Source organism: Aulonocara stuartgranti, assembly GCF_965226115.1.
Source record: "Aulonocara stuartgranti genome assembly, chromosome: 8".
NCBI lineage: Eukaryota > Metazoa > Chordata > Actinopteri > Cichliformes > Cichlidae > Aulonocara > Aulonocara stuartgranti.
In genome coordinates, this window is record NC_138959.1 from 10297943 (window position 1) to 10320708 (window position 22766).

The 22766-nt window shown below is 40.0% G+C and overlaps 1 protein-coding gene across 2 annotated transcripts; it reads right to left on the reverse strand.

Annotated features, from left to right (window-relative positions):
- Positions 1 to 186: 186 nt before the first annotated feature.
- entpd1 (ectonucleoside triphosphate diphosphohydrolase 1) lies at positions 187 to 22612 on the reverse strand. Of its 2 annotated transcripts, none has more exons than XM_082543126.1 (10): positions 22396 to 22612; positions 11529 to 11656; positions 11022 to 11139; positions 7590 to 7740; positions 7096 to 7255; positions 6773 to 6976; positions 6352 to 6609; positions 4463 to 4576; positions 4187 to 4324; positions 187 to 1688 (listed from the first exon to the last, which is right to left on the reverse strand). In XM_082543126.1, exons 1-10 carry the CDS (start codon positions 22409 to 22411, stop codon positions 1479 to 1481), a joined length of 1497 nt encoding a protein of 498 aa, XP_082399252.1. In that variant the 5' UTR covers positions 22412 to 22612; the 3' UTR covers positions 187 to 1478. The 2 variants fall into 2 exon arrangements, with proteins under 2 accessions (XP_082399252.1, XP_082399253.1); XM_082543127.1 differs by lacking the exon at positions 22396 to 22612 and adding an exon at positions 12700 to 12929.
- Between the last annotated feature and the right edge of the window lie 154 nt (positions 22613 to 22766).

Genomic DNA, 22766 nt, shown 5'->3' on the forward strand with positions numbered 1-22766 from the left:
ACAGGAAATGTCCTTCAAGCAGGGATGCACAACTTACTCCTTTGTGGGAGACACTGTTATCCTTCAATCCGTATGACCTTTAACCTCCCCACTACCTAGTAAAACAGTCAACACAAACACAAACATTTGCAAATGTCCTCTATCTCATTTGCCACTCACACATACTCACAGTGCAGTGCAAAAGTCTTAAGCCACCCTTCATGTCTTTATTTCTTGCTTGGAAAATGGGGGATGGGGTAGTGATTTAATAAAACATACAAATATACATGGAAACACAATAAAACACAAGCAAAAAAACGGTTTTTACAAATGCAACAAATCAGAAGGTTGAACTACTTTTATTCTTTAACCCAGCCTTTTCTCTCTTGGGCAAGATTTCTTGTAATTTTTGAGTAGAAAGTAGTTGTCAAAACTTCTTGAAGGACATTCAAAGCTCTTCTTTGGCTGTTGGCTGCCTTTTGTCCTCTTCTCTTACAAGATGATCTCACACTGCTTCAGTAATGTTGAAATCTGGGCTCTGGGGAGGTGAATCCATGACTGATAGTGTTCCATTGTGTATTTTTCCATCCAGGTATGCTTTTACTGTAAGCAGTATGTTTTGGATCATTATCACGCTAAAAGTTTGTTCCAGACGATGTTGCATGGTGGATAAAATTCTGACAGAATCAGAGCCAGATGCATTTCTCCACTTATCTGTCAAGTCTTTGCTGGATTCTTTCCTATTGCTTAAGGAAATCACTTAAAGATACCTTTCATCTCCTGTAGATAGTTTTTCAGGCCTGCCAGTTCTTCCTTGTCCAGTTTCCTCAATTTATTTAAGGACACATTGCACATGATGCTGAGATATTAAGTTTAAAAAATAATAGCTCTTTGTTGGTGAAAAATACATTTTGTGTCTGTTAAACTGTGTTATCGTTGGCATTTTTCACGAATTCAATGAAAGAAATGTGAACACATGATACATTTTTGCAACAGCTGTTAATAACAGAGTGCTTAAAGATACTATTTAAAATGAGTTCATTGCTAAGTTGTCTGTTTTGTGCTGACAGAACACTAGTTCATCCCTTGAGCTAGGTGTCTTCTTTTATACTTGAATGACTCATAGGTGAGCGTTAAGTGGCTTAAGAAAAAAAAATCCTCTTAAATGGCGAGGTACAAAGACTGAACTGAAAATAAGCGAAAAAGCAGCCAATGTCTAAAGAAGAATTGTGAAAGACCTTCAGGAAGTCTAGAGAACTATTGCTCAAGAGAGGTTAAAAATAATAGTTTGTGTAGGTTCTCAGTCATCAAGGTTATGGTTGTCTATGGAACTTGGAAAGACAAGAGCCTGGACTCCTTTAAGTTTCTTGAAGACGGTTCACCTCTCGCTGCTTAGACTACAAGTACATGTGGCTCCTTGAAAGGAAAATATAAATAGATGAGGAGTGACTCGAGATTTTTGCACATAACTGTACATGCATACATACGCTTCAGAGTGTTTATACAATTTGTGTTTTCTTGGAGCAACGGGGCCAGAATATGCGGAGGGCGAGAAGTAAGAGGAGGCCAATGAGTAGTATTGTCATGATGGTTACTATGGAGACGTAGCCAGCGTGGGGGAGAGGGGGTGAGTCAGGAGCCTCAGCTGGGATCATGTTGGTGAGATTCAACATGTAACCCAGAGTCCAGCCTGCATCACTGCCTTTTATCTGGAAACAAAGAAGAAGGGAAGCGATCGCCATAAACATAAACTGTTGACAAATTCAAATAAAAAGCGTTTAAATTCAGTTGTCTTAAAAAGCCTTGCTACTACTAGAAGATCTTCAGTATGCCAAAGCACTGATTAATGTGCCAGTCCAAACTCTCCTTTAAGTGTTCAACCCACACAAGTAGGGATCAAGAGTTCAGGTTTTTCCTTTAATTTGTCACCAGTCAGTATAGTGAGGTTAACCTGATGTAGCGGCTTATAGTGAAATGCCTTCCTTAGGGTATTATGGGTAATTTCACTCGCACAGCATATGCTTGCTAATTGTAAAAAAAGAAATTCAAAAAGTAAACATTGAAATTCTTACACGAGATGTTAATTAGAACTGTGACTGCACAGTCTGAAACAGCTGCTGGTCTACCCTTCGCTAACTGGGTCCCCCATCTAGCTACAGTATCATCCAGTACCTGTAATAGGCCCCACATTGAGGGGTTCAAAGAACACCAGCAGTTCCAATCAGCATTATTGTGAATCAACGTTTGATGTTAATCCTTTGTTTTTCAAGTACTCAGCCGTGTTATTTATTCATTTTTTAAATAAATGATTATGATATTTGATTACACAGAATCCAATTTGTGTGCATGTCTGTGTATAATTATAGCAGAGTAATAATTGTCAGTTTACAACAAGGAAGCAGACTGGCTGCTTTCTTGTTTTTTTGTTTTTTGCCACCTAGTCTTTCTGGAGTAATACGAAGTAACACCCAAACTAATCCTGTTGTATTGCATGTAGGTTGAACTGGTTTGAGTTTTTCTTGTTATGGTGTGATTTATGTCCCTTTTATCACTGCATTTTAAGTCACTAGAACAGAGCAATGAATTCCTTATCTGCTCACTGCTTTTTTCTAATCAAGGCTTCTTGGAAAGAGTTAAACATTCTTGTGTGTAATATAATTTAACTTTTAAAGGGGCAATTGTGGTTTAACAGTCTCGGTCGTTGTGTCCTTGGGCAAGACATTTCACCCGTTGCCTACTGGTGGTGGTCAGAGGGCCCGGTGGCGCCAGTGTCCGGCAGCCTTGCCTCTGTCAGTGCGCCCCACCCATTCACATACACACTGGTGTGTGTGAATGGGTGGATGACTGAATGTGTAAAGCGCCTTAGGGACTAGTAAAGCACTATACAAATACAGGCCATTTACCATTTTACTCAGAGGATGTAACCACTGATAATGTTAAAATCTTACCAACTTGGCTGTGAGAGAAGGAGGGTGAGTGGCTTACATCTAGATCTACACCCATTAGCAACATACCTGACTAAATAAATCATGATTTCATTTATTTATGGAAAAAAAGCCATCTAAACCTATCCTTGCAAACCCCCCAAAAAAGTAATTGCCCCTTAAACCTGCTGTAAGAACTGGTTTTGCTGCCCTTTGCAGCAAAAACTGTAATCAAGCATTTCCTAACTGTGACAAATATGCAAAAAAACAAAAACAAGAAGTTGTTGTTTACTGCCTGCTTTTTCACAGCACTGCGCGGTAGAAGAAGTAGGTGTGAATTAATGCAAAGTTTAGTCCTCTAGATTGTATACTATATTACAGCATCTTTTAACATGGCGTGAAATCCTGATCCCTGATCCTGATCATTGTTTGTATGGCTTTCTTGATGACAGCATGTGTGTGTGCAGCTGGCTGAGGAGGTGGTTGCTGAATATTCCTCTGAAGTGTAAAATCTTTGCCGTGTTTCATATGAAAAAGGAATTGCAATCTATTTTCTGGCTGCTTGATTAGGTTACGTGCAATATTCTGCGTAGTCTATTTCCCTTGTGTGTTCTGTGAGGAGATAAACGCGAGAGTCTCGTTTTAATCTGAAACCTAAACTGAAGGCTGACTTTGCACTTTACCTCAGATGAGAAGAGCTTTGCTGCTGTATAATTCACGGGCTGTTGCTACCTACTTTTTGAATCACTTTTAAGGTGGTGGTAGAGAGTGGTTCTGTTGTTTTGAGGGGCTTTATGTCCTCTGTGCTTTGCTTTTTACTTTCTTGTTTGAACAGCAGAGCTTTTTGTTTCTGCAAACTGCAAGCATATTAGATGTAGCTGGAATAGATTAGTGTTGTCTGATAAGGGTGCTATGAAATTCTTAAATAACTCAGAGCTTAGTTAGCTCTTTGCATAAAACTTGTGCCCGGTATTTATACCAATGCTTGTTAAAGCTGGCCTCCTAAAGGACAGCTGAATGCCCCAACTGGCAGAGAGGATTACAGTTAGTCCAAGTTAAATGTAATCCTAAATTTTTAAACCACCTTTTACACAGTTGAGGTTTTTCCACACCTGTCACTTTCCAACAGAGACTTAAATGTGTCCAGAAAGATGGATGTTACAGTAGGTATTTGTTTATATATGCACTCACACACACAAGTACAAGGTCAGGTCAGTATGACCTATCAGGTGTGGATGTCTCTCTTTAAGAGACAGGAAAAAGCTGGACAGTGATCTACTGACCTTCTTGATGAATTTTATGTTTGAGTAAGTCACTGCAGTGAAATCATATCCTTCTGTCAACAGGGTGAGGATGTAGGTGCCCGAGAAGCAGTATTCAGCCAGATACTTTACGTTTACTGTAGGATGCTGAATCTTTATCTGTGCAGGAAGTTCAAACGCAAGGATGCAATCAGTGTACATTACAGGCAGGCTGAAGGACATAGATAAGACACAGAAGGGGGTGACTATGACAGAACATTTTTTATGTATATAACCAATGTATACATTTTCTCTGACCTTATCCCAAGAGGTAGCACAGTACTGGCTTAGCTTTTCCTTCACAGTTTCAAGGGGCATGGATGTATCCGTCAAATTGAGGAAGTTCATCACAAAGTAGTAAGCAGAGAACGCCTAAAATGAAAGATGAAAAGAGAAAGCGATGAGACAGGAGGAAATCAGGATATCTCTAGAAAGTGAAGTAATCAATTTATAAATACTACGGAAATTTATTGGACATTTATTGAAATCATTATATCATAATCATAACAATTGCCACTTAAACCACTAAAACGTTTTCCCCCTAAATATTTTAGAATAAGGTATCGGCTAAGTACCCCCTTCATTACAACTGCAAGGGGATGATTTTTTTTTTAAATAAATTAAAATTTTGTTGTTTTGATTGTTGGGGGTGTGGCTTATTACTGAGAGGTGGATCCTAACACCGGTGGCAGTAGCCAATAGCTGTGTGCCAGGTTTCAACATGGCAGGTTTACCACATGTACTGCACTGTCTGGGCATCTTAACCATGTTGCTGGGGTCTGTTGCAGTTATACTATAAGAAATATGGCTAGCTGTGTGATTAAGGTGGCAACAACCGTCAAATTAGTCTTTGCTAATTAAAAGAAATAGTCTGTGGTAGATACAATATTCAGTAGTATTGCAATGATTTAGTTAATTTTTTCGGGGGGTTTTTAGAAGGGAAACATGCACGTTTTCTATTCTATCACTACAACCTAAGTATACTGTCTCTTCAGACTGATTATTGTATCAGTTAATGTTACAAAGGTTTATTTTCTTATTCAGATCAGGAAGATGAGGAAACACAAGCGCTTTTTGCTGAGGCGTTCCACAATTAATGTCAGTCATGTTAAAAACAGAAGTAACTCAATAAACTGGTACTTCGAGGATTGCAGAATTGATTATACTGCATGTTCTGTAACCCCTGTGCACGCCCAAACGGCACGAGTGCTCTGTGCTTCCCACAGATAGATTCTGACTCAATAATTCCAGTTGATCCTCTACTTTGTGATACAGAGAGTGCACACTTCTCACAGAATCGGAATCAGATGGGGTTGCTCAAGGGGTGGGGTAGAAAACAGCATAAAGAGGGAACTTCGAATCAGCATCTGTTGGGTGTATTCAGGTCATAATTTTTCTGATTAATTTTCATTCAGGCTTTATAACATTACTGAAATATTTCCATTTGTTTTCTTACTGGTCTTCTGTTTTGTTTTCTATAAAATTTGCACACACAGTGAATAAAAGCAAATTAGGAAGCCATGTACAGTTATAGATAGTCCACATGATATAACTGCATTATTTTTGTATGACATTTCTTCCATATTGGATGCAAAATGAGTGCCCAAAATGTGTGCACTTGTGTGCATACATGTGGCTGTTCACGAACAAGTCTCATGCTATGGATGAACTCCAACCCCATGATCATAGCCTGCATCTGCTGATAGTAGTCTGTTTTGTTGTGCAGCCTTGTAATCTGCGAGTTGTGGTTAGAGTGGTTAGAGCTCACAGGGGATCTTCAGAGCAGACATGAGCAGTATAAAAGATGGACATAACTTCTCGGACCGAAAAATTAAGCAAATGAAAAAGTGCCCTAAAGCTCTATTCTGTCTGAAGGCAATAGACTTTAGGCACCGTAGGATTCTTTCTGTCTTGACTTAAATAAATACTCTCTTGATGAGTTTATGTCCTCAGTCGCTCCTTTTGGGTCAATAAAAGTGAGGATAGTCGGGCAGTAAATTAAACTTGAATGGGGTCATTCTCACAGATGTGGCAAAAAATGAATGAATAAATGCATGAATGCTAAATGCTAAAATGAGTCACCAGATATACTTGGATGACTGTTTATAAACCAGGTTAAATCTACACATGGAGAAACACTCACTTACCCCGAATGGCCCCTGCAAAAGAGGCTGGAAGACCCCATTGAAAGAGCATCGGCTGTATTTGCAGGAAGTAAAGTTAAATACACTTTTGACAACTTCTTGGCATTCTTGGAAGTTTCCTTTCCCAATGTGATCAAATTTTTCTGGAACTTCCTGAGGTTTCCTGCCTGACACACAGGGGCTGTCATAAAGGACGGAGTAGTTCTTTGTCTCATTGTAGCCTGAGTGGAAACAAGGATCCAATACTGTTGTTGCACCTGACTAGGAGAGAGAGTGAGATAGTGAGGTGCAACAGATGGAGAACAATGAAGCCTAAGTACTTTTGCACATTTAAGAACATTATGGCTCTCTCAGATAAGATCCCATATTTGATTAGTTTGAACAGTTCATTCACAAAACACAGGAACCAAGGTCAGAAGTTTACCTGAGTGTGATTTGCCACCACCATTTTTAACGCTTGGTCTTTTCCGTAGCACAGGAAGCTGTGAGTATACAGGTTATAATCATTTCCATAGAGTCGGAAGTTGACAGAGTTGATGGGTGACTCTGAGCCGTCAAAATCATCGGATATAAAGCTAATTTGAGTAGACGCCCCACCAAGGTCAAGAGCGCCTGTTGTTTTCAAGCCCTGCAGAAGAGGTAAAATAACACTCGGTCAGTGCAGAACCAGGAGTACTGGCACACACAAAGTACGTCTCAGTGTGGACAAATGTGCACGGACCTGTATGTTGATGTGCACAAACTGACCTGTTTGAGACGATCATCCAAGTAGTTGACTGTGACCCACCCGAAGGCACCCTCTTCCTGCCCACTGAGGATTCTTGCTCCCTGATAGGAGAAGGGGGAGTTCCGCAAGGCGTTCTCCACAGCCTGAAATACGTTCTTTGATGCTGAGCTATTCACAATACTGCAGGCACACATGGCACAAATGTATGTGTGAGTCACGTCCACAAGTCAGATCAATACAGCAGCCCATAAATAATATATACATTGTATTGTGCATAATGGCTTTGACAGTAACCTATTCACTGTCCTGGCAGTTCTTGTGGAGATAAATGTGCAAATACGAACGGTTACAAAAAAATAGCAATATTTGCACTGCCAATGCAAACACAGTTTCAGCTTTTAGACAGGAGATAAGCTAAACAGTGTCAGCATGAAAAGCTGTTCACTGTGGGTGTTTTTAAAAAACATTCTTTTCTAGGTTTTATCATGAAAATGTCTAAGCTTGTGCAACATACTCCAGCAGCCTCATTCCTGCTGTGGCTCCCAGATAGAGTGGGGTCTCGTGAGCTCTTTCTTTGGGGACAGTCTCCTCAGCCTCCCCCATGCACTCTTTCAGAGACTCTCCTGCTTTCCATGGTTCAGACGCATAGCTGGAAATACCTTTACCTGTTAAAACAAAAAGTCAGGAGGGTTACTGGGCAGAAATTTAGTAACAATAAAGCACAGTGACAGCCTTGTCTTTACAGCGACCCTTCTTAAAAATTCACTCATCTGTAAAATTTCAGGAACTGTTCTGTATTTCAGAAGGGACGGGCCAGGTAAAGATGTTATTGAGGTTAAATGAACTTATAGAATAAATTGCCTAATACTAGGCAAAGATGCAGCCAGGAGTGCCTTACTAGTTTCAGTTCAAAATATAACACAGTTATGGGTATTTACATGTATATCATGTATGTAATTAATAGCGTTATTGGTAATAAATGACTTTTTTGTAAATGACAACAGTTTAATTAAATTATATATACCATGCTTAAATTTTTAATTATTCTGTGTTTATTTGGTACGATACAGTATCTATATTTGACTTAAAGTCGGGAAGCTGTAGGGAAACACCCAGTTTGGCTGTCTCTAAATGCACTTTTAAGGCTTACCAATAAACATACAATAGCTCCTTTGTTTAGTCCACATAAAAACAAAAATGCCATTCTGCAGTTTTGCAGGTGCCAGACATGCCTTTTTTGCCTGTGCATTGAATTCCTACAGTCTTGTCATCACCATGAGATTGTGTTGGTAATAAGCTATTGTTTTTCATTTGTCTGTCATTGCTTTTACAAAATAACCACGTCTAGATTCTCTGGAACCAAAACAAAAACACAGATAAAGATTTTTCAGAAAACAGAGAGTACAGTTACTAATCGGATGTGAAGGGATTTGGAATACATGTGTAATTGTTTTTATTCTGTTAAAATGATTAATTGGCTTACTGAATACATAGCTACCACAATATTATCAACATACAACAAAACATTAAGCCAAAAACACATCTAGCTCTGTGTATAGTAGTATATTCTTTTGCTCTAGCATAACTTGCTATTTTAAGCTTTCACAAAACAGGCATAGCATTAGTTCAGACAGGCACCAAAGTTAAGTTCAACTGATCTTCATGCCAACCCACTTCAACTAATACCCTCCTACACAGCTACAGTGGCTTGCAAAAGTATTCGGCCCCCTTGAACTTTCCCACATTTTGTCACATTACAGCAACAACCATGAATCAATTTTATTGGAATTCCACGTGAAAGACCAATACAAAGTGGTGTAAACGTGAGAAGTGGAACGAAAATCATACATGATTCCAAACATTTTTTACAAATACATAACTGCAAAGTGGGGTGTGCTTAATTATTCAGCCCCCTTTGGTCTGAGTGCAGTCAGTTGCCCATAAACATTGCCTGATGAGCGCTAATGACTAAATAGAGTGCACCTGTGTGTAATCTAATGTCAGTACAAATACAGCAGCTCTGTGACGGCCTCAGAGGTTGTCTAAGAGAATATTGGGAGCAACAACACCATGAAGTCCAAAGAACACACCAGACAGGTCAGGAATAAAGTTATTGAGAAATTTAAAGCAGGCTTAGGCTACAAAAAGATTTCCCAAGCCTTGAACATCCCACGGGGCACTGTTCAAGCAATCATTCAGAAATGGAAGGAGTATGGGATAACTGTAAACCTACCAAGACAAGGCCGTCCACCTAAAGGCTCAACAAGGGGAGCGCTGATCGGAAATGCAGCCAAGAGGCCCATGGTGACTCTGGACGAGCTGCAGAGATCTACAGCTCAGGTGGGGGAATCTGTCCATAGGACAACTATTAGTCGTGCACTGCACAAAGTTGGCCTTTACGGAAGAGTGGCCAGAAGAAAGCCATTGTTAACAGAAAATCACAAGAAGTCCTGTTTGCAGTTTGCCACAAGCCATGTGGGGGACACAGCAAACATGTGGAAGAAGGTGGTCTGGTCAGATGAGACCAAAATGGAACTTTTTGGCCAAAATGCAAAACGGTATGTGTGGCAGGAAACTAACACTGCACGTCACTCTGGACACACCATCCCCACTGTCAAATATGGTGGTGGCAGCATCATGCTCTGGGGGTGCTTCTCTTCAGCAGGGACAGGGAAGCTGGTCAGAGTTGATGGGAAGACGGATGGAGCCAAATACAGGGCAATCTTTGAAGAAAACCTCTTGGAGTCTGCAAAAGACTTGAGACTGGGGCGGAGGTTCACCTTCCAGCAGGACAACGACCCTAAACATAAAGCCAGGGCAACAATGGAATGATTTAAAACAAAACATATCCATGTGTTAGAATGGCCCAGTGAAAGTCCAGATCTAAATCCAATCGAGAATCTGTGGCAAGATCTGAAAACTGCTGTTCACAAACGCTGTCCATCTAATCTGACTGAGCTGGAGCTGTTTTGCAAAGAAGAATGGGCAAGGATTTCAGTCTCTAGATGTGCAAAGCTGGTAGAGACAAACCCTAAAAGACTGGCAGCTGTAATTGCAGCAAAAGGTGGTTTTACAAAGTATTGACTCAGGGGGCTGAATAATTACGCACACCCCACTTTGCAGTTATTTATTTGTGACAAAATGTGGGAAAGTTCAAGGGGGCCGAATACTTTTGCAAGCCACTGTATGTGACAAATCATAAATCATAAACGGTGTGCCATTCAGGTTGCTTAATCTGCCTACAATTGGTGTGTATCTCCAAGCCACTTTGCAACCCACCTACACTCCAGCTTCTCATTTTCAGGCAGTGTCTGAATTGATTAGTGTGTTATCTGTCATTTTTTTTTTCTATAGTGGTCCTGGGAAGTTGAACAAAATCCATTTAAGATAAGATAAGATAGAACTTTATTAATCCCTCGGGTGGGTTCCTCTGGGAAATTCAATTATATAGACTTAACACAACATTTGAAACAATGGCTGACTCGGTAAGGTGTTCCCCAGTGCCATTTGTCATTTAATATGAAATTTAATGTGGAGGCTTTTTAACGAACCATCAGATGTGTACCCAATAATGCTAATGAATAATTAGTAAGTGGCTATGCTAATCCACCAAGTCTCTAGATGTAAATTTTGATCAGTCTTTGGCTTCAGATGCCCTGCAGTTCGCTTTAAAAGAGCATAAGATTTCAAACTGAATGAAGAGAAAATGAATCACCTTGGACTTAAGGAAAATAGTACAATACAATTATACTTAATTGTAGCTTTTTAGAAGGAATCATTGTTAAACAGGAATGTATCATTTATGACCAAATTTAAACACGCACATACACAAACACTAATAGCTATATCAGTAAATATGCAGATTCATATGCAATTTCCTACATATTAATGCATATATGTAAGTTTGCACTGTCATATGAGAGTATTTGTGCAACATATACTGTACCTTTGACTTTGCAGGAGTGTGTCTGTTCAACTCTGCCAGTGTTGTTATCCTTCTCTGCTGGCCACTGATAAATATAAAGAGCTGTGTGGGAAGATCCAGCATCCAGCACAATCCCATACTGGAGGAGGAGCAGAAAAATAACAAATTCTAGTTAATTAGTTACATGCAAACATTTAACATCAGGGTAATGATTGTATAAACTACATGTTGCCAAAACTGTGGCACCAATCCATGTGAATTAGGAGTACAGTACTTTATAAAAACTAGACCATGCTTTCAGCTGTGAGACTCAAACCTGGATCTGCAACTGTAACTAAAGAGATGATTTAATGTTATTGTTGATATCCGCTGGCCATATTCGGTGGTGGATTTGTAAAGCCGGTTGTACAAGCTGAGGTCATATACTGACAAGATGCCTTATTTGGTTTGTGGACTTTGGCTTAAGATTCCTGTGTAACACATTTGACTCCCACACAGGGAACAGGTCACAACATTTGAGTACTTTACCTTGTACTTTTGGGGGACAGGTTTGTTCTGCAAAACCGCCACCGTCACCAGGGCAACAATCGCTATGACACCAATCACAATGATGATGATGGTCACAGGCGTAGGCCAGGGGTTCTTCTCTTTCATCTCTGAGAGCGTGGGTGGAGAGACAGACAGAGACAGGAAGGAGAGGAGAGGCGAGAGGGTAAAAAGGGGAAGATGGAGACACACTGTTAAGTAGGTATGTGTTTAGCCACTCTTGGTTCCAGATGTGGCATATGTCACAGAATGTGTGTGCTTGGATGTTGGAGAGAAACTGTGTTGGAAAGAGCGTTTAATTGTTTTGTTGTGTTTTGTAACCAAGGGCTTTCTGATTTGGGGTGTGTAAATTGTTGCCAGACTGTTCATTGATTTTAGGGGGAGTTGTTATTTCAGCCACAGCACATTAGAGAGGGTATCTCAGTGGTGTATTTAACATGGGCTGAAAGATCAGATATCCACTATGAAAAGCACTTAAAGAGAACTATTATTGTGGAAATACTTGAACTGTTTATACAACACAGAAGGACAATTGGATATAATCAAAAAAGACAACTCTACCAAAGAAAGGCTGACCTATTAATTCAATAGCTATACTCCCACAAGAGTGTATGAAAACAGTGATTAAAGATTTCAACATGTGCTAGTTATTATTTTGATATCAAATATTACTTTTTGGGTTCTCATTCCTCTTGAAGTACTCTGAAGTATAGAGCTATCACAATTGCTCTAATGGGATAAAGTCAAGATGCTATAGCAGATAATATGCACTTTTAAGTGCACAGTTTCAAAAACAGACAAAAAAAAGGGTATAAAAGGCTGTCTGTAGTCACAAAGCTACTGTGATGGAAAATCGATGAATAAGATACCAGTATGAAAGCAAGCCCACATATACAAGCACACGCATGGTTGTTTGATTATTGCCAGGGCAAACGAACTGACAGATACTGTCGAGGCGCGCACGACAGCTGGCAAAGCAGAAACTGACCTACCGGCAGAGTACAGGACAAAACAGTTTTTCTGCCTACTTCACTAACAGTACCTGCAGCACCGATAGTTAAGCTCACCTCAGTCTACTGTGAGAAAACGCACTGAAAGACTGAAAGTTAAAGCACATTAAACCCAGAGGCGCACAGCGAGCGAGAGCACTTACCTCTGTTGTGTACTTCAGACGGGGAAGGGATAGAGACAGATAGTGAAAGGGAGAAAAAAGAGAGGGGGAGGGTATGTGAGAGAGGGAGAGAGGGTGGAAGTTGAAGAAAAAGAAAATATGGGCTGGACGGGGAGAGGAGAGAAGTGACAGAGGGAGGTAGCCGGGTGATAAGATGAGGAGAGGTTTTTCCGTCGTGGCCGGACACGGATTAGAACAGAGCTGTATGTGTGTGCGTGTGTGTGTGTTTGCGTTGTAGCAGCTTTAAAGCACTCAGTTTCCTCCCCAAGCTGGGACAGCAGAGCTGGTCGCTATGGAGATGCAACTAAAGCGTGTTTGTGCGTATGTCGGCGCGTTCCCGTGTGTGCATGTGAATCCCTTAAAAGGGACTCTCTCTCTGGGAGCTAATGAGAGTCACTCTGCCCAGCACTACTCTTTCTACCCTCTGTTCATTCTGTGGGATGTGTATGAGGGAGGAGGGAAGTGGGGACTCCCTTGTTCGACTGTTTCTTATTATTGGAGACTGTGATGTCATCTCAGTGACGGATCGGAATTCCCTTCTTTTCTGTAAGGCTGTGTGTGTGTGTGTGTGTGTGTGTGTGTGTGTGTGTGTGTGTGTGTGTGTGTGTGTGTGTGTGTGTGTGTGTGTGTGTGTCTACGTGTGGGGTGTGTGTAGAAGAATGGAGGTTGTTGAAAAGTTTGTGTGTGTGTGTGTGTGTGTGTGTGTGTGCCCCTGAACATGACCTGCCTGCAGATTTGTTGATCCATTCACAGATGGTTTCTGTCATTTGTTTTCCTCTCTTGCAACACACATGCACATACATAATCAAACATACACTAGAGAATGATTGCCAACCTTCCTAACTTCAGAGAGCTGTATAATTCAAGCCTTCCCACAATAATACATTACGTACACACTCCTGTAATAAATATCCTGCAATTGGTTCAACATCACTTCCAAGAAATGGCGTTTAAAAGCATTGCCTGTACACCCATTGAAGCAGACTATCCATTTCTAACATTTGACACAGGTGATTTTAAGAAATCCAACTTTTAGAGTTACTTAAATACTGTAACAGAGTATAAAAATACATTTGTCCTGTGGGTCTCCCAAATATGCTGGCTCCCTAAATCATCGCTTGATTGTCAAAACTTGAAGCATCCTTGCTCTGGAATAATGGTAACAATAAAACAAATTAAACGCCCACTAAATTAAAATAAGCAACTTAGATGCTTGAAAAATAAATGTCCAAATGGAGATATTTCAAAGCTTGCAAGTTCCTTGTATTTTCACTCTCAGCTCTGTACATAGTACAACCCAGCACATGACAGTAGCTGTAGACTTGTAAAAGTACATTATGTTAAAACAGTGATAACACATTACCACAACAGACTGACGAAAGGTCAGCTGGGATAGGCTCTAGGAGCCTGAATTTGGAGAAGTGGAAGTGTACAGATGAATGCATAAGTATTGTTTTAAAGCCTATTTCCTATAGCTTTTAATACAGCTTGATGGATATTTCCTCTCTAACAAAGGCTACATGGTAGGAGTCGGAAGAGCAAGAACTTTTTTAAGCCTGTACTTTTAAAAAAGTTCCACATAATTACACTATTTTAATATCCATCCATCCATCCATCCATCCATCCATCCATCCATCCATCCATCCATCCATCGTCATCCGCTTTGTCCGGGGTCGGGTCGCGGGGGCAGCAGCCTAAGCAAAGAGGCCCAGACCTCCCTCTCCCCAGCCACCTCCTCCAGCTTGTCCGGGGGAATACCAAGGCGTTCCCAGGCCAGCCGAGAGATATAATCTCTCCAGCGTGTCCTGGGTCTGCCCCGGGGCCTCCTCCCGGTGGGACATGCCTGGAACACCTCACCCAGGAGGCGCCCAGGGGGCATCCTTGTCAGATGCCCGAACCACCTCAGCTGGCTCCTTTCGATGTGGATTTTAATATATACATCTCAATTTAGTTTTGAACTCTTGCTTTTAAGGAAGTTTGTGAGTTTGTGATTAACAAAGGGTAGATCTGAATCAGAAACTGAGGACACTGCTAGCTCATATGTTAGGGACTTGTCTATCAAAAGTCATCCCATAAAGCAAACCAAGCTTTATTGTCTGTTTGACACTAACGGGGGACCATGATTTACAAAATGTATAACATCCTGTAGTAAAGAAGAGTTATGGCTAGTGGTCGTAACCATAAACTAATAAGGAAAATGTTTACTGAGCCAATGAATCAAGTGAGAACTAGGGAATCAGACATTCCTTTGTATCCCGAGGAGTCTTCCTTGATCAGTGTGAGGATAATCCAGAAAAAAAACTTCAGAATATTCAGCATTCATTTTGAATTAGATGTAGGTGACTATTTTTAATATGAAACAATAAAATGTTTATTATCTGTTGCTACAAGGTCCCACCAACAACAGTGTTATAGTCAGTGTTGGGGAATAACGGCATATATACGTATTTAAAATACAAAATATGAGTAACTTTATTTCATTACAATTACCATTTAAATGATGTGATGAAGTTATAATTAGAATATAGTTATTTTGTTGAAATAAATGGATTACAAGGCAGTCATTTCCTGTTTCATATGTTAGGCTATCCCCTCCCTAATTTTGGTAATTAAATGCATTGCCAGAAACCCAAACAAAACACGCAATAAGAGGCTCTAATGTAAGCATTGGTGGCGTCAGTTACACAATGGACCCATTAGGATGCTCCTCTACAGTAAATATATTGTCTATTCAGGGAGATTTGGGCTTAACAGCCAATTGGTGGAGAAAAACAAGAATTTGCAGGATGTGATTGCTACATTCATGTAGTTGTAAAAAGCATGACAATATATTAAGTAATCCAAAGTATTCAGAATATGTTACTAACATTGAGTAACTTAACAGAATACATTACAAACTACATTTTGGGACATGTATTCTGTAATCTGTAGTAAAAGTAACTTTCCCAACACTGGTTATAGTGAAATAATAGCGACACAGCAATGTATACAGCGGTTCATAGCATTTTATGGGCAGCAAACCACATCTGGCCATTTGGTTTAAATAAACTACTTACATTTGAATCCTAAACATTATACAGTTTTGCCCATTTTGGTCACCAGACACTCTTTAATAAATTACCTATCAGAGAACAGCTTACTGTTTTTGTTTTTCGTGTGTGTGTGTTTTTTGTAGGACTGCTAAAATAGCCCCAGAATTTTTTTTCTTTTATTTACTTACGTGTGTGCAAGCATATGCACATGAAATTCAAGATGTTGACTGATGCAGAGCTGCAACAGACATCTGAACCTTTGGCAGCAAAGCTGCAAAAGCAACAACGATCTTTTTTTTTAATTTTTTTTTTTTTTTTACCAAGCTTTACACAGGGATCGAGTAGTCAAGACCAGCTTTGGATTTCCCACAAAATCGCAAAAAACAGTGAGCCATGATCTTTTCAGGATTTTTATGAACAAGTGCTTGGTGGACTCTGCCGTGCTAATGTGCCTTGAGGGGTAAAAATAAAAAAGAATTTGACAACGTGCCACCATCAAGCGACCCTCAACAAGATGGATTGAAGACACTCCAAAGAATCTGGAGCTTTGGTTGAAAAACAAAGCAAACATTTCGACTTTTTCTTCTTGGCACTGGACAACAGCTGTGACATTTGTGAGTCAAGTTATTCAATCATTCCCAGTTATTGCACATGGGAAAATGAAAGAATTTGAGATTACAAAAGAATTGATAACAGTACGCTCAATGAAAGGGAACACACCAAGAAGTGATTTGCTCACAGAGGTAAATGCATGACTGACCCTCGAACTGAAATGGGTCAAAATGACAAGTGTTGCAACTGATGACCAAATCTGACATAGAAAAATTACGGACTTTTGAAGTAGGTGCGAGATAAAGTGCCTGAAATTAACCCAGAACTGAAATTGGAATTTTTGCATTTTATTTATGGGAAAATATCTAGTAACACAGCATAAGTCAGACGTAAGTACAAAAATAGCCTAGGTAGAGTTCTCCTTTAAAATTGTAAGTAAATGTATAGCATAACTGCTTAATGTCTTAGTTTAAAAATAAATAAAGTAACATATCTTTGTTCCTCTTTAGAGAACCTGCACTATATTCTCTCGTAATAAAACTGAAATTGAAAAAATATTTTCTACCTGGGATGTTGCCACCAGATGCTTTCCATTCACCATTGTGCTTCCTCTCATTTGGAGTTAGTGGGAACTCCAGCAGTTTTCAGTGGAATCATCAACTGCTAGTATCTCCGCCTTTGTAGCCTTGATGGCGCGTGTTTTGCCTTAAATCATGAAACAAATTTATTTCCACCTTTATCGGGGGTAGTTCATTTTGGTTTTCATTTTTCTGCGTATTTAAAGCAGTGTGCTTTGCCACGGGTTCCCAAAATTGCTCCATGACACGGTTCTCACTGTTGGACATGTTGGGCCTTGTCTTGTTTGTGTATGCTAGAAAGGATATGACACTTTTATATCATACGAAAGTTTTGACCTGTATTATTGTAGATGATATGGCAGAACCCTTCTTAAAATTTTCACACTGAAGAAGGAAAAAAAGACAGCATCGATACTGAAGTTTCCACATTAGTTAAGCTCATCAAAAGCTTATATAATGCCACTAACTCAGCATTCCTGTCTGAACTACATCATTTGAGGCTATTCACTTGCTTCAGAAGAAATATGGACTTAATCAAACTTTTTCTTGAGGGCATGCAGCTGCAGAGGTGCAAGAATGAAGCCACATGTTGATGTAGTAAACATTTTTAGAATTGGATCTTGTTCATCTCTAGTAAATATAGGGTCTCATCCTCCTTGCAGTGATGGGAAAAATTGGTGGTTGCCTGGGTATTTCTCTGAATTGTCTGGCATTTTGTAACCAGTAAGAGCTGACTGACTTCCCGACTGAGTGTGTAATGTCTTTTACCTCTGGGTAACCACTTTCGATCACAAGGCGATCGCACAGGTCAACTTGTAGCAAACCTCTGTCCAAGTAACAGTGGTCCAATTCAGACATACTGTTGACAGATTATTGAATGTATGCAAATAATAAGCAGACAGACTGACCCAGTTCCCATTTTCACAGCAACCACTTGAAAGGCAAATGGATCATAATTTCATTCCAAATGTCACAATAACTGTGCTTTTGCTGCAGTCTCCAACAACTGCTTTAACTATTCTGACTGTGACATAAATAAAAGAACAAAACTTGGCATCAGTGACTCACTCCGTTAATTACAAGAGACTCCTACTTATTATCGTACAATATCGAAGTCTAGAAGTGACGTGTAACCAAAGAGTTATAAAGGTGGCAGACAGAACTGAACCTTACCCTGTCTTAAAGTTACTGTCAAGTCTGAGTGTGCAGCAGCTTGGAGCAATTTGTCTCAAAGTCCTCCTTTCATTTGCTTTGAGATTAAAGTGGGGGAAGACTGCGACTTTATATGTAACCACGTAAGAATGATATAGCTGTCGGCTAAAAGGATACCGAAACATGCTGAGACAGAAAATGGGGGTTTACCTGAGCAGAAAATTTGGCAAATGACATCAGAGGAATTCTCTTGCAACATCAACAGGTTTTTACATACGGAATAAGGTTTGCTTTTCTGTGTTGTGAGGAACTTTAATGGCACTGTGCCTTCTCGAATCATTAGAAATATAAGCATAGTCTAATCCTTAGTCTAAAACCAAATATTATTTCCAAACATTCCTGTGAACAAACAAAACTCCCCTCATTACACACAACTGTCTGCCAGATACACACACACACACACACACACAGTCTCCTGTTCCCAAGCATACAGATTTGGCAAGCATTTCCCACACGCCGCCAGTGTTTTCATTTCCGATCCCTTGTAAGCACAATTGTATTGCTGAGGTGGATTGTTCGAACCTCGAAGTCATGACAGAGTGGTGGGAAAAAGATGCCACAAGGGGCCACTGGAAAAGCATAGCATCTGCTATCATTTAGTTGATATGCAGAATTTATTTATTTTTTGTTAACATTAAAGCCTTTTTTTTTTTTATCATGCCCTGAATTTGCTTGAACTTTCACCTTTCAGGATGCAGGCAGTTGAAAGAACAGGGTTTAAAATAACATTTACAGGAACCCCTGCTGCCTAAAGTATGCATGAGTGCTGTTCACATAGACAACATGTGGAGCTTTTATCTATAGAAACAATGTTCAGTAACTGAGGCACATAGAATAACATTAACAACACAAATCCATCCGTACACTCATCTTTCTGTCTCATAGTGATCACTCCCTGCACTTTATGTAGTCCTAAATGTACTTGTGTAAGACTTTAAGAATTTAAACATCATACAAAAAACAGATACAGATTTGACTTAAATTCACAAAAAAAGCAAAAAAACCCCACTGAAATACCTCTTTACTGTCAGTATGTTAAAGAGCACTGAGGTTTGTTTGTTTTCTGAATGGCGTGACACAAAAAAAGTCTCCACCCCTGCTGATGGGAAAATTTGGACTCATGAAACGCCTGTCATAAAGATATGGAGAGGAAGAGAAAGAACGATAGAGGCACATGATTGAGGTTGTTTTGCATCAGCAGATGCTGAGAGGGCTGTTGCTTTACATTTAGTGATGAGTCAATGGGTGACACAGCTAGAGATTTGCTCATGTGGTTTTATAATGACGGGAAGACGAGACAACAACCTGCCTTCGAGGCAGGTCTTAAAATTGTTGTGCTGCTCTGGTGGTTTGGCTTTAATTACTCATAAACATATGTGGACACACGCAGACTGTCTGAACGTACATCTGTGTGTGTTGCATAAAGACAGACTCAGCAGAACATGCCTTAGAGCATAGTAATCTAAGTGTTTGTATCCTCTATTTAACAAAAAATAAATAAATAGATCTGTGGTGGGAAAGTCGTCCAGTTTAAAATGTCTGAAAATTTGAATTAGCATGATTGGTCAGTTTAAAAAGAACAGCCATAAAAGGAAGTCATCAAATGAGGAAGGTGTATATAAACACTAACTGTCAGATGGAATAATTCAAACTAAAGATTACTACAGGTTCATGATACTAGATATCTGCAGTGGAACAGCTGGAATGTTTTGTTTTCAGGTGTTGTGGAGGAAGCATTTAAAACCATTTAAACCAGTTCAGTACCAGTAAATTGTACCGAGCTGCTTGTAAGTGCAACCTGATCCTTGCAACCTGATGAAAACAATGTTTTTTAATATTAAACTTTTAGAATAATGGATTATGTTAATGTTGCACAGGAGCAAACAGAACTTGTATAGATTCTCAGTCGTCTAGGTTGGGGTAATGGAAAAAATTACGTTTTTGAAGATATTTCCGCTGTCATTTAAGAGGCTTCTTCACTTCTAAAAAACACAGTTTGGGTGGAGGTTGTCCTCTTTTTGCAGGTGGTAATGAGGTTGACACATTATTGATTGTTAATGAGAAAAGGCATTAGTCATTACAGTCAGTGGAGGTTAAGGTTGAAACCACTGTGGGAATTTGCCCAGGCCTGTTATTTGGCCCAGTGAGATCTTGTCAACTACAAATTCATGTATTTGCACTCCCTGTTTGGTCATACACCACTACTGTATTTAATCAGTGGTAATTATTAAATCCAGGTTCTTTTTCCCATAGTTTGTTTTTGTCCTCGCTCTGTCTTCTTCTCTCTCCCCTCACTCCCAACCAGCTACAACAGATGGCTGCCTTCCCTGAGATTTCTTTCTTCCTTCCCACTGTCACCATGGGGTTCTCTCTGTTATTGCATGATCTTTACAAAATAAAGCACCTTGAGGCAACTGTTGTGAATTTGCACTATATAAATAAAATTAAATTGATTTCAATAGAGTGCCTCTCCTCCTCACGGACAGGCACATGGCGAAGAGTTTCTCACGCGCATCACAAGCAGCTACGCCAGGGGTGTCGAACTCCAGGCCTCGAGGGCCGGTGTCCTGCAGGTTTTAGATATCACCGTGGGTCAACACACCCGAATGAAATGATTAGTTCATTGCCAGGCTTCTGGAGAACTTCAAGACATGTTGAGGAGGTAATTTAGCCATTTAAATCAGCTGTGTTGGATCAAGGACACATCTAAAACCTGCAGGATACCGGCCCTCGAGGCCTGGAGTTCGACACCTGTGAGCTACGCCTTGCCAAACAACATCCTTGACTTATTCTATGAATTTTTGTTTCTACATGTTGTGTCCTCATTTGTTGTTTATGTTAAGAGGGAGGCAACATCGCCTACTTGGCATATCTATAAATATATTTTAGACTTGTGAATTGTGAAACAGCTGCTTCCTGTAAAGGGGAACCTCTGGCAACATCATATGATGAGAAATGTGAGGAACCATCCCTGCTTGCCATGGGGAAGTGATCTGTCCTTAGTGCTTAGTCCAGTCTGACCTTGCAGGACAGACTGGTGCTGACTTCGAGCTCAACTGGACCAACATGAACTTAAGCAGTAAAAATAACTATTGCTGTTTCAGTCCAAAACAACCCAATGAGTAACCAGTAACACAATGGTGTTTTCATGATTGCTCTGTTGCTTTGTCTTTACACTTTAAGATAAGCTACGTGTCACCAAACATGCACATATGTGACATTTGTACACATTTGTGGTAATGACTACACATTCCTGATGCACAAGCAGCCCGACACTAACCCTGGTACGCTGTAAGGACTTTGAAGAGACAAGTCGTCCAAATTAGGAATAAACTAATTTTCTTCCTTACATCTAGTAATATTAAGCTTTTCAGATTGTTTTTATTTTTAACTGCATATAAAAGTGACTCATTTGTAGTATTCAGAAACACTGACAGTGCATGAACCAATTTCCTGAGAATCTGAGGAAGGTGGAAGGCATTTGACACCAACACTGACTTAACTGGATTTTTCAAACATTTTAAAATTCAATTATTGCAATAGTAACTTTTTTTTTTTTTAAAGAGGACTAGGCTATCCCAAATACTAAAAATGAAAAACTCACCACCACAAATGTAGTTGTACTTCTTTAAATTTGCAGTGCTCACATCATTGAAAATGATCTCTAAATGACTAAAGAATAAGGAGAATAGAAACCGGAAGATAAGCTGAAAAATGTTCTCTAATTCAGAGAAAGCTTAAACTAAACTCATTGATTACTTTTGACTCAGCTGTACCCTTACCCTCCTTCACAGTGATAGAATAATCAGGCAGATATCAGTACAAATACCCATAATAGTTTAACAGTCAAACTGATTAGATATGATTAGCTGGATTCAGTTAATATGATAAAAAATAGGGCTAATAAAAAAGGACTTTGTCTGATAAACTGTGATTAACCTTTCTTAATCATGGGAGTAACTCTGTGTACGTGTGCCACTGTGTTTGTCATCAGCTACACATGGCCCATCAGTATCCCACTGACTCACATATGTTGAACGCACATGAGACATCTGGTTATGCCGTCTGTACGCACGGTCTAACACATGCTGTGGAAAAGTGATCGACCTGCCTCCATGCACTGCTACACAGCTGCTACATTTAGTAAGACAAGTCACACAGTTGGAAGACAACATGCACTCACTTGACGTTTAACGTCTATTGAAAAGACTGCTGCAACATCCTACTGCTGGATACACTGGCAAGGATTTCCTACTTTTGTGCGTGCATTTGTGTGTGTGTACCAGTCAAAGCAGTACACCTACCTCTTTGTGCAGACATGGGTTCTTTCTCAGCAGCCACACAATGCTCTTTCTATTCTTTGCCCCTCTCTTTCCTCTCTGTCTCCCCCTTCCTCTCACTCTTTCTCTCTAACCCTCTGTCTTCCACACACTGTTTCCCCCTCTCTCTCTCTCTCTCGCTCACTCGCTCTCTCTCTCTCTGTGGTAGCACAGCTCTCAGCTCTCAGCTCAGTCTGTTTTCAGCACCTCCTTTCACATACACTCCCTTTATTAGGAGAAGCAGAGCTTCTCTCCTCCCTCTTAACCCACTCCCCTCCTTCACAGGCGCCTTCAGCTTGCCTTCTGTTTGTCCCCTTTCTTTTACTGTCTTCCTCTCCATCGATGTTATTGTCTTT

Excerpts from the sequence above, each read along its gene's own strand:
- entpd1 (XM_082543126.1), bottom strand. Across the intron at positions 7,741-11,021 it reads ACACTCCTGCAAAGTCAAAG|GTAAAGGTATTTCCAGCTAT; the intron begins GTACAGTATATG and ends TTGTTTTAACAG. Across the intron at positions 6,610-6,772 it reads TGGTGGCAAATCACACTCAG|TCAGGTGCAACAACAGTATT; the intron begins GTAAACTTCTGA and ends TCTCTCTCCTAG.